Source organism: Xenia sp. Carnegie-2017, unplaced genomic scaffold (genome assembly GCF_021976095.1).
Source record: "Xenia sp. Carnegie-2017 unplaced genomic scaffold, XeniaSp_v1 HiC_scaffold_16, whole genome shotgun sequence".
NCBI classification, from domain to species: Eukaryota; Metazoa; Cnidaria; class Anthozoa; order Malacalcyonacea; family Xeniidae; genus Xenia; species Xenia sp. Carnegie-2017.
In genome coordinates, this window is record NW_025813469.1 from 4,310,134 (window position 1) to 4,322,824 (window position 12,691).

The 12,691-nt window shown below is 34.3% G+C and overlaps 1 protein-coding gene and 1 long non-coding RNA gene across 2 annotated transcripts; one reads left to right on the plus strand and one right to left on the minus strand.

Moving 5' to 3' along the window:
• Positions 1 to 213: 213 nt before the first annotated feature.
• On the minus strand, positions 214 to 1,085 carry LOC124437583. Its single transcript, XR_006945766.1, has 2 exons — positions 870 to 1,085; positions 214 to 454 (listed from the first exon to the last, which is right to left on the minus strand). It is a non-coding gene; the product is annotated as an uncharacterized LOC124437583 (long non-coding RNA).
• A 7,486-nt stretch (positions 1,086 to 8,571) lies between these two features.
• LOC124437279 (type-1 angiotensin II receptor-like) lies at positions 8,572 to 9,435 on the plus strand. Its single transcript, XM_046987271.1, has one exon. It carries the CDS (start codon positions 8,572 to 8,574, stop codon positions 9,433 to 9,435), a length of 864 nt encoding a protein of 287 aa, XP_046843227.1.
• The last annotated feature ends 3,256 nt before the right edge of the window (positions 9,436 to 12,691 follow it).

Here is a 12,691-nt window from a genome sequence, read left to right on the forward strand (position 1 = left end):
AAAGAATGAGATGAAATTTCTAATTATCTTTTGTTTTAAATGCATTTGGCTCATCTAAAATGCGACGTTTGAAGCAGGCCTAAATGACATGCAAATGTTGTAATTATTGTGTTAGTCCCAATTGTTTCATTGATCAAACAGGAAACTCCATTCTCTTAAGTAGGTTGACCTTCATAACATAATAGGAAACAAAAAATGGGCCACTACAATAAGCTGTTATGTGGTACGCATATCTTATTGCACATGCGACTGCAATTACGGTGTGCAGTCAGAATAATTTACCAATAGTATTACTGAAATAGCAAAACACAGCCTGAAATCTAATTAAATTACTATACAGCATGGAGTTGCACAGTGAGGTCATTCTACTGTTTATGTATTCATTGCTCTCTGTTTGCAAGCAATCCTCTTGAATTAACTAAGCAGTAACGTTCGCATATGCTGGATGGGTGCCCTAAAAAAACATTAAAAAAGTATTCATTTGCCTAGAAAATGAGATGAGCTTCCCCATTATCTTTTGTTTTGCATGCATTCGTTTCATGTAAAGTTCCACGTTTATGCGTATGTCATCGGCTTTCCCCTCCCTGGGGGCACGAAGCTTTAGTGGGCCTTTGAAATTATAAATTTAAAAAATTCCGCACTATTTCCCTACTCTAAGATTTTTATTACTATGCAAAGTGCCCAACCATATGTCCCCACCATTCATTTTTGGTATAATCAGGCAACAAATGTTTGCAAGATAGTCATGATACAAGTTCTAATTTTATTTAATCTCCTCAGAATTAAAAGCCTGTATATTTATATATCAAGAAAACATTTCTTAAAAACAGCTAAACACTATTATAAAGTATTTTTCCCTAAACACAAACCACAAATGTATTGTTCCATTGCATCTGCTTTCTCCTGATTTACATCAACGAATACTCCGTGAAACCACTGGTAGTAGCCATCACACTGAGCTATTAAGCGTTCTTCTTCCTTTCGGCAGATACAATCAGTTTTCTGTTCTGTAGTCTCAGGATCTGCTGTTTTTTATCATTCCTTCGTTTAATAAACTAGGCTTAAGACATCCAACATGGCCGACGGACAGAACTTCAATACCGTGCCATCTTAAATAGTCCGTGTGAACGCATAATAGGCGTCTTGTTTTCATTATATAAGTTGATTATTGTGTGTTCATCTTTAATTTCACTTTCTTTATAAAATTAAGATTCAGGAATAAAGTATGAAAGAGTCGTATTCTTTTTAATTTGAGCAATAAATTTGTAATAAATTTCTTTCGCTCGCTGTGAGATTAATCATCCGCTGATTAATCACTCTGGAGAGGACTGGGCTTTAGCGTCGCGTGTTTGTAGAGTCTGTATAAAAAGTTAAATTTTCTTTTTAGATTTTTCATCAGTGCAAGCACTTTTTGAAATTTATCCAAGAAAAGAAGGGGTTAAATTCAAGGATTTTTATTTTTAGAGTACTTAAATGTGCATTTATACGAGGTCTTAATGATTTTACGTAAGTTGTTTAATAAACATGCTTTTTATCATTAAACGTGTTGGATAAGCTGAACTTCTGCTCTTAATCTGTTTAAGCCACAACACCTGCCGTAAATATAATGACCTGTTCTCAAGTTAACTCTATAAAATTGAAATTAGGAATAAATATATATATATTAAACCGCTACTATCCACAGTGACAAATGTGAAACACTAATATCAAAGTCAATCTATAAAATGCTCGGCCCTTAAAAGGCTTTAAAACCGCCTCCTAAAAACAAAAAAAAATTATTAAAAATATTAATAATTCTATGTGCATTGACCGATGTCAAACATAATTTCTTTATATCATAGAAATGGTATTTTAATTATGTGAGCTATTTTAATGAATTTTTATGGCATGCTTTAATATTTAGAATACTTAGGTCCTGCTTACGTGAGATCGGAACGAAGTCAATACGGTACCAGCTCGTGCCGGTTACAGTATTATTTATAGTAAATGTTTACACGGGACCATTACGAAAATGATACAGAGCGGTCTGAAGTCGTACGGCCATCTGAACCGATCCCACTGAGTTCAGAACGGTATTAATTGAAACCGGCATCAATGTAAACTCAAATTAATGCTTAGGCCAGACTGAAATGGCAACAACCTTGCACCCAAATTGCAAAAACAAAATGGCCAGCAGGTGTAAGTCTAGCCTGAAAAGGAGGAGTAATACAAATAAAGATTTCTCGAGATTTCTCATGTCCTATGTAAAAAGCAACAAATTTTTATTTTCATTCCGGTTTGACTTCGTTCCGGTCTCATGTAAACAGGGTCTTAGTTAACCTGCTTTATGATTTGACAAGATTATGGTGTGAATTTATATCGGAACGTTATCTTATTTTTAATAGTAGCATGTTTTTATCACTTAACTTTGTTTTGGCTAAAGAGAAATGAACTGAAATAGCGTCAGTTGAATTTAAATTTAAGTATCTGCAAGACGAAACTAAATATATAATATGTAGCAGCTTTGTTAAAAACATCTCATTTTTCCACTTCATTAATTAGAAGCTATTATAGCATGCATTTTAATATGTGAACTCTGCAATAAAGCTAGCAATTAGAAAACAATCTAGCTTTTCGTATATACTCTTCAAAGACGCAACAGACAGTAAACCTAAAAATGGCATATAAAAGGCACATAGCTGTTGTCGAATTTACGATTCCTATCGTCATATTTGGTATCATTGGCAACGTTCTTGTTATCATCTCAATATTACGACGACGAAGTTTGTTGACGAGCAACTACTACTTTGTTGTTCTACATCTTGCCATTTGTGATCTTATGTTGCTGGTCGAATTCTTTGTGCACTCAATGACAAAACTTTTCGAGAGGAATGTAGAGTATTATGAAACATCTTGTCTTTTTTTGCAGACAGGATACTTGTTTGCATTAGCAGGAGCTCTTATGATGTTGATAATTGCAATTCTACGTTATCGTGCCTCTGCATATCCTTTGAAGATTCCTGTAAGCAAACGAAAATTGAAAGTTTTTTGTGCTATGGTTTACATTGTATCGTTTATACTAGGGTACGCAATATATATTCCAATATGTGTGGACAACGGTGAGCATGGTGCGCTGGTTAAAATACACCGTTTTGTATTCATCTTTGCTAGCATTCTTACCACTTCTGCCTATGCAGTTATTTATTACAAAATTGGTCGAGTACTTTTTATCAAGAAAAACAATTTCTTAACTTCAGAAAATCAGAATGTAGCCACCTCTTCGTTCACCAAGCAAAGATATCGTCGAAATCGTAAAATATTCTTTGTTTGTATCATTACAGTCATCTTCAACACAATTGGAAGTATCCCAGGCGCTATGGCTTTCTTTGTCGACATGAAAAGCGATTATTTATCCTCAGCTTTTTTCGACATTGCTTTATTGCTTAGAGTTTTCACAACACATGCAGTTAACCCCTTTATCTATGGATTGTTGGACAAAAAACTACTCCTTTTTTGGAGGAACTGTCAAAAAAAGAAAGCGATTATTATGCTTGCTGCTCCCATTAAAAGGAACGGGTGAAATTTTTTAGAAGAAACCACTGTATGGATTTTCTTGAAAGTGAAGAGTGTTATTTCGGTTTATGAGCGATGATAATTTCAATAAAGAATAATTTCGATTTATGTAATTCCACTCTGCAGCTGTTCAAGAAATGTACTGAATAGTTTACTATCCTATTGTAATACCTTGGTCAAAACGTTTCCAACTGAAAACAGCATTATATCATGATTTAAGTTGAATTCTGTTCTTTTTGTGACTCACCAAATTCAAGATATTTTCTTTACATATACTTTGTAGAGCTGCCAGGATATCTGAATAGACATAAGCCAGTAAGATACAATTTTATCCAAAATTTATCGAGATGTATAGGCCATACTTAAAATTTGTTGACTGTTGTCAAGATTCAGGAATAAAGATTTAACTAGACGTTGGGGTTTTTCTCGTGTCTTTCTGTGCATACTTTCCAACACTTGTAGATCTCATCAATAAATATATTTTTATCAAGCGCTTTACGAATACATATACTGATATACAGAGAGCAAAGTTTGTATATAAACTTTAAGATATTTCAATTTTACGGTCCCACTGTCTATTGTTATTTTTAATCTAAATTGTTATTTCAGTATAGTTGAAGTTCCTTTACCGTAGATTTTCTTCGTATAATTGCGTGTGTATTTTATAAAACGCTAAAGAATATCTTTGCATTGAAAGCATAATAGTTCTTGAGTTTTTAACACTGATAGAATTTGATAAGTTTGTTAGAAATCAGGAGGCAGTGAATGGCGAAAAAATTTTCAAAGTAGAAAATTTTCATTCAAAATTTCCTATTCGCCGACATGTTTTTTTATAACCGGTTCCAGGCCACTTTTTCCACTCGAGGCAATTTAATAGAACTCAATGGTCAAAGTCATCCAAAATCCATTTAAAAAACTCCCCCTAGAAGTGCAAAAAGTGGCAACATTGGAGAGCTGGAACATCGCCATGAAAAATTTAAATTAAAATTTGTTTTCAGATTCGTGTTCATAGCAACGACTTCTTTATGGATAAACTAAATTATTAAGTGTCAAAAGTGGAAGGTTAGATTACAGCAGCAATTTAACTATTGTTTGTTATTTATTAATAACGAACTCGTATCATGTTCTGTAAGTGGTTCAGTATACACGTTTTCATCGATCACAGGTATGGGACATTCTAAACTTTTCGCATTGATCTGTTGATGAAACAAATTTTTTCAAATGAAAATAGCTAGTTTCCTATAAGCCCCAAGCCAGCCTTAAATAACGTTAACCTGCCATAAATAACCAATCTCGTTAGTTCACTAAACAAAATTGAAAAGCAATTAAAAGAATTAAATTAATTTTTCAACTCTACTCATATAAATATTTAGAATAGTTGGTTTTTATTTGACTTCATTATAAAGTCATAAGCTGAGACGTTAGTTTATTCATATTAACAATGTATTTTTACTGCTGAACTATGTTTTCGATTTCGTTTACACTACTCCGGATCGGTCTGAAAACGAAGCTAAAAAGTAACAGAACCGGGTTTCGTTTATACTACACTGGAGCGGAATTGTTTGGAAACGTCACTTTCCCGAAGCGATACAACCACACTTTCTAAACGTGGTCAAACGAAAACGGATCGCTGCAAATTGTAGTGTAAACAGCTAAACGATAATATTTCGCTTCACTTTAGATACCAGTTCTCTTTAGCTAATTCGTCAAGTGTGGTAGCGCATAATTGAAAATGGTAAACATTTAATGTTTTTAATTAGTGGTTTCGTTGTAATTATTACAAATAATTGTTTTTGATTACCTATGGCTAGAGATATAAACACTTAGGAATATACAAATAAGAAATGGTACTTTCTTTCACAAACAACTAACGAATTTTGACAGCGAGAGACAGTTAGTGTAAACACCCTCAAAACTGTAGCGGAATTTAAACGGATCAGTGTTAACTTAGCCAAATTCTGCCGTCACTTTCTCGCTCCGGCGTAGTGTAAACGTAGTCTTAACGTGGTCGAACAAAAAACGGAGCGCTACGCATTGTTGTGTAAATAGCAAACCGTTAATATTTCGCTACACTTTAGATACCAGTTCTCTTTAAGTTGTCCCGTGTTGTGATGCATAATTAAAAATGGTGATCTTTTTATGTTTTGGAAAGCTTTTAATGACTGACTCCGTTGTAATTGTTACAAATTATTATTTGGCAAGCGTCACTTCTCGGAAAATGGCTCGCTTTGATTGACTCAGAAACATTTTTGCCGGTCCATTATTTTCCCGTAATCGACCACGGTCCAAAACGCGTAATTCCGCTATCAAACGTAAACAAACATCGTAATGCAAACAGCAAAGCGCAAAATAAACGAAACAAAGTACCATTTACGAATGTGATTCGAAGGAAAAAAACTTGGAAAACAGTTCAACTTTCCAAACGATACGATTTGAAACGATTTAAATTTTACTGACAAGAACTAGAAAAGTGAAAGCCAACCCGTACAAAACAGCAGGGACGAGAAAGAAAACAAGCTTCGTTTCAGGTCAAATAATGGCATATAATAAACTTTTTAATAACCTCGCTTTCTCGGTCTTTACTGAGAAATATCGGACCTTTGTCTTTTTGTACAAACCTCGCCCTACGGGTTCGGTCTGTACAAAAATACCTCGGTCCGTTATTTCTCCGTAAAGACCTCGAGCTTGGTTATTAAGGGCTTATTATTGTTTCTTACAATCTATGGCTAGCGATATAAACATCTAGCAATATACAAATAAGAATGGCGCCATCATTCACAAAACATTAACGAATTTTGACATTAAGAAACGTTATGTGTAAATACCCGCTAAGCTGCAGCGGAATTCAAACGGATCATTTTTGTGAAAACAGGATACTTGCTTGCGAAAGCAGGAGATCTAATAATGTTGATAATCGCAATTCTATGTTATCATGTCACTGTGTATCCTTTAAAGCTTCCAATAAGTAGGCAAAAATTAAAAGCTCTTTGTGCTATGGCTTACGTTGCATCGTTCATACTGGGCTATGTAATGTTTATTCCATCTTGCGCAGACAACAGTGAGCATAAAATGATAGTCAAAATGCACCGACTGATCTTCGATTCGTTTTTGGGACAACAGCAATTGCCTGTTGAAATGTGCCTTGCGTGCAGTAGATTTCTTGAAATGAATGACTGTTTCTGTTCATGTACGGCTGAACATATTATGCAAACGTAATATGAACTGCTGTATGTCCAACCGTCAAATATATTTGCAAATCTCTTACGCAACTAGTTTCCCAACAGATATATGACATAGAGTTAATATATAAAAAAATATGATACATGACATGTGTATAGACGAAAGAGATGAAAGCGAAAGCTATTTACAATAATGCATTTATTAATTAACTCTATGTAAATATTTCATTCATTATACTGCACTGAAGATGGAATAAGTTTGCCGAAACAAGTATGCAATAAAAAATTTAAAAAAAGTTGTCGCTTACGTTAAATTTATCATTTCAAAAGTGCTGCTACGGAATTGTGGAAATATATATTACACTGCAAACATTCACTGATAAAATATTCTTTTGTATAAGACACTGGCTTATACAAACCTCGGAGGAGTTTGTGAGATCTCTTGAGCAGGTGCAACTCTCAACCTTTGGTCTCGGGTTTGCATTGATCTGCTCTCAAGTTCTCCCAAAGGTCTCTTCGGTTTGCATAATCTTGTGTAAACACAGTATAAAATCTTTTATTTCTATTATAAAATTTAAAAATTTTAGTACACTTTCACCGTGTTTAAAAGTTACTTGTATTGCCTTAGAATTAGAAGAGGTCTTTTTATGTCTCTCCTCTACAACACACTTTAAGGAATCTGACTTTCTTTAAACGTTTGATAAAGCAATTGACTGCATAAATGCCAATAAATTATATTCAAAGATTGGCAATGAATGAATACATGAAAGCGCATTGTATTTCCTAGTTCCTTCTCGAACGTAGTTATTCTCTAAGCATAGCACACGTGATCATCCTTTAATCTTTAAGTAAGCATCATATTCATCTAATTTTCGAAAAGCTAGAATAAGATACCATTAATGAAAACAGGTGTGATCATTCTTCGTTAAATCACATAAAGTATCCCATTTCATTTTACAGAGTTATCCACACTGACGACAAAAATCTTTAGTCGTTGTAACAGTGATGAAAATAATTCATCTGATGAAAAACCTTGATATCCTACATAATACCTGAATTTCCATGTAATTTCAGTACATTGACCCTATAATTAGTGCTTTTGAACAGCAAAAGCAGGTGGAAAATTTGCACATTATAAAGATTATATGTACAAAGCCATTAATATTGTTAAAGTAACGTTTCATATTGTCTCTCTCATTGGTTTTGCTGGCAACTGTTCTTATACGATCACTATAAAAATTAATTTGAATCGGAAGTTTCTTTGCCTATCTGGTGATAATCGCCCCCGAATTTTTAAATCAAAACAAAGGTAAGTGTGATTGTTTTGTTGACGTCATTGTTTTAGACGTCTCTGCATTTTACTGTGCACATTTAAATGCGAAATGTTATCGCCGATTTTTATATTTTCGTCTACAATGCATAAAGATTTTAAGGTTTTCAAACTGACCACACCATTTAACATGTCTTTTCATCCTATACAGAGGAAGACTTGCTCACAAATTGTCTTGATAACCCTTGCAGACTCTCCAGTTTAACATGACCATTTAAGCCCTACATTTACAATGTTAACGATGGCCTAATGGCTAATTTGCAAATATTTTCTTCATTTTTTCATGGCATCAAGTTCATGGCGCTTTTATTTGCTTCGTTTACAAAATTTAATGTTATGTTACAGGTTTATGAGAACCTTTCTCGTAAACTTGATGATGCACCTGCCTTCTCATTTGCAATGATTTTCATTTTATCTTAGAGCGGCGCTTCACATATTCAAATGCATGCCAAACAACTAATTTAACAATCAATACTTCTTTCACAGGGGACAGACCACCACGTTCGTAACATGGAACAGAATATCCATCCAATCGTCATTAAACTTACGATGCCTATTGCCATATTGGGTATCATTGGCAACTCATTTGTTATCATATCGATATTACAACGACGAAGTCTATTGACAAGCAACTACTACTTCTATATTTTACATCTCGCCATTTGCGATGATTTTTGGCTGTTTCTACACTTTGTCTATTTGATCCAGTTACAACATAAAATAGAAGTTGTGCATGATCCCGTATACTGTCCCATTTTCGCACTATCTGTCTCGTTTTCCGAAGCCGGATGTTTAGCGATGCTTACCATTTCAGCTTTACGCTATCGTGCAACGGCACATCCCTTTAAAAACCCCGTCAGTCGAAGGACGTTGAAAGTTCTTTGTGCCTTGATGTACATTGTATCGTTCATTATAAGCTACGCAACAGTCCTACCATACTGTTTGGGTATCGAGGACCAAATTTGGCTGAACATACTTATGGGCGTATTTATCTTTGGTTTTTCCTTCTTCGTTACGTTAATGATGGCGGTCATTTATTGCAAAATAGCTCAAATTCTTTTCCACGAAAAAAACATTTTCCCAATATCTCATGATCAGAATGCATTCGCCGCTTCGTTCAGCAGACAAAGATATCGCCGAAATCGTAAGATATTTGTTGTTTGTATCATGACAGTGATCTTCTACGCAATTGGAAATGTTCCTATTGCCATTGCCTTGTATCTTCAACAAGAAAGGACACATGCATCGCCTGTGTTTTTTGACATAAGTCGCTTTCTTAGAATTGTCACAACTCATGCTATCAATCCCTTTATCTATGGATTTTTGGACAGAAAACTGATGAAATTTTGGAGAAATTGCCGAAAAAGAAGGTAAATGTCGTACTTTCTGTTTCAATGAAGATCAACAATCGTTTCAAAATATTCTGTACTGCAGCCTACAGAATTGGTGGACTTGCCATTTATAGGAAGATGAACTACAGTTATCGTGTAACTTTAGTGAATCAGATGATCTTTTCGATTGCGCAAAATTGAAACTTTCTACTTCTAAATTTCAAGATTTCCAGACTTTCAAAGGAAACTTACAAGGATGAAGCAGCGCACATTCCATTATTTATACGTCAAGTACATGTTCAACTTGTGGGATGCAGCTTTGAGTTAAACATTCTAATTTCAAATTAAATGCAAAGTCCAAAACTGACAGCCGTTGAAAATGACTGTGATTTTTCCTCATGTCATAAAGATCCTGTTACGCGGTTCTCATTTAAAGCAACTACTTATAATCACTGATCTCTTAAACATGTCTCCATCTGTGCTGTAAGTGAGAAGAAAACGATTTGTTTGATTAAGCCTCGTATTCTATTTTATATCTGGGCAGCAGTTGCCATGCAATTTTAGCATAGTTGTTCTATAATTAGTACTTCTCAAATGCAAAGGCAGGTGATCAATTTGCACATTATAAAGATTATATATACAAAACCGCTAATGTTGTTAAAGTAACGTTTTCTGTATTGGCCACTCATCTTATTGTCCCACTTGTCGTCCTATTTCATCTGTGGCAACTGTCCTTAAAGGAACTCAATCATATTTCAAATATACAAGAGCGATTTTACAGTGTTCCCCTCGAATAATAAAGATATGTCATAAATGAAAAATTATTTCTGAAGAGAGCAGTTTCTTTGATGAAGTTAGTTTGCCTTGCAGCCTATATATAAAGTGCCATAAAGTCATTGAAGTAAAAACCTAGTGTTGTAAGGCCTGTTTCAAACGTCACAATTTACATGAGCCGACTGCATTTCATACGAAACATAATGAGGGATTTTATCTCATTTTCTTTTGTTTTAAATGCATTCGGCGTATGCAAAATGCGACGTTTAAAACGGGCCTAACAATAAATTTCTTTTGCCAGTTTAGTAAGAATGAGAAGAATGCAAAATTTGAAATCAAATCACATCTGACAGTGCAATAGTCGTCATTATTCTACATGTCTATAATTTCGACAATCCACTCTAAAGCGACGTGTTAAAATGTAATCATTCGAGGTGTTTCACGAATCAAGAAGCCTTATTAATGCACAAGTTCTGTTGTTCTACAAATACACGAAATCTATCTCAAGCCCGAACCCTTTATCTCAAAGTTCTAGGTTTTTGGCGAACATCATGAAAAGAGACTGGATTATAACGATGAACTTTCGTTATTGTAGAACATATAGTTGACCTAGCATGGGGTAGGAAAGGTGAATTGTATGTTGGTTGCAGGTAATCTGATCAAGTAGAATTTGTTTGTGGCAATAAGTCCATAATATAAATATGCAAGTCTCGTGCATTAACATGAACTTATTAAATGGCAAGCGTCACTTCCGGCTAAATGTCACTCTTTGATTGGCTTCGAAACATTTTGCCGGTGCATTATTTTCCCGTAATCGACCATGGCCCAAAACGCGTAATTCAGCTATCAAATGTAAAAAACGTCGTAATGCAATCAGCAAAACGCAAAATATACGAAACGAAAAACCATTTACGAATGTGATTCGAAAGAAAAACACTTGGAGAACAGTTTGACTATCCAGACGATACAATTTGAAACGATTTACTTTTTATGGACGAAAACTATTAAGGTGAAACCCAACCAGTAAAAAACAGCAAGGACGAGAAAGAAAGCAAGCTTAGTTTCAGGTCAAATAATGCCATATAATAAACCTTTTAATAACTTCTGTCTTTTTGTATAAACCTCGCCTGTATTCGGTTATTAAGGGGTTACTTATAATTAGAGCAGGTACTACAAGTTGCATATTTTCTGGAACTAAGAAGGCAGCAATAGGGAATAAAGAAACATGAACAGTTGGCTTGTGAAAGAAAGATAAAAATTGAGCTTGATTGATGCGATAATAAGTTATAAATTTTTTGATAAGCTTGGGCCAGTAGTATCAAAGGCAAGTCAAAATTAATAGACGCTTTAAATTAAGTCAATATATTGAAACAATTGTTTAATAGATATTACACTTAGGTTTTATGATGGTTAATACAATGACACGAAAAACGATTTCATAAGTTATTGCATGTAAGATTCTCAATAGAATTCTGTTTAAGATCTTCTGTGAAATTTGACGTTGCAGGATCTTATGTAAGATTGTCGCATGGTAATATTCAACATTCTTAAACATCTCAGAGATTCTTAAACGATCTAAAGTAAGTTCCAATAAGATCTTAATCCACCTTTCCGACAGTAAGCACATTTTTCAAAAAATACGAGATCAATATACAAAATTAGGACCGTCAATTGGTCGAACATGGTATTTGTATTTGTAGAATAGTGGCAATAAAATTGAAAGAAAATGCTCTTGGGGCATTCGTAAATCTTATTTTAGATATCCAGAACGACTAATTATAAAGGCAGAAGGTGTAACAGTGAGTAAAAACCATTTTCTCTCAAATCAAAGGAAAGCTTGGATATGACATGCAATAAATATGCAGACACAAAGTTGTAGAGAGAAAGAAAATTTTTGAAGTGTTGATCGGTTTGATATACGCATTTATCAAAACAAGCGAAAGAAGATAAAGAGCGCGTCAAAAATATATGATTGAAAACTTTGCTCAGCGCATCTACAAGCACCGATTTGAGAGCTCGCTTGGTCACAATTTAATTGAGAATTACTCTGAGTATGCGTAGTCAACCCCACCAGCTCTCTAAGCTTATGATCATGGCAGCAACCAACTGTATGTACTTGTATTTATTATGGAGTAATTAGCCTGCTCAATCACAAATTTTTAGATTATCATCTGCAAATGCGCCGTCGATATATTTCAAGGTCATGGCCCACCTTCATGGTCATGGAAATGACCCACTACATCTACTAGCACTGACTTTGAAGTAAATAGAATGCTTAGTAACAATTTAATAGAGAATTCATTTGTCCATGCGCTCGAGCGTATCGGAAATCATGGACGGAAAACGGGATTTTTTGTTTTCAGAATTTACATTTTTTCTTTAAAAGAATTCTTCTCATAAAAGAAACAATTAACACAGATTTTAAGATCTAAAGACCCTATAAGATTTTAATTAAGATTCCATATGATCATACAGGATCTTGTAAGAACCTATGGTAAAATCTTACCTAAGATCCTAAAAAGATC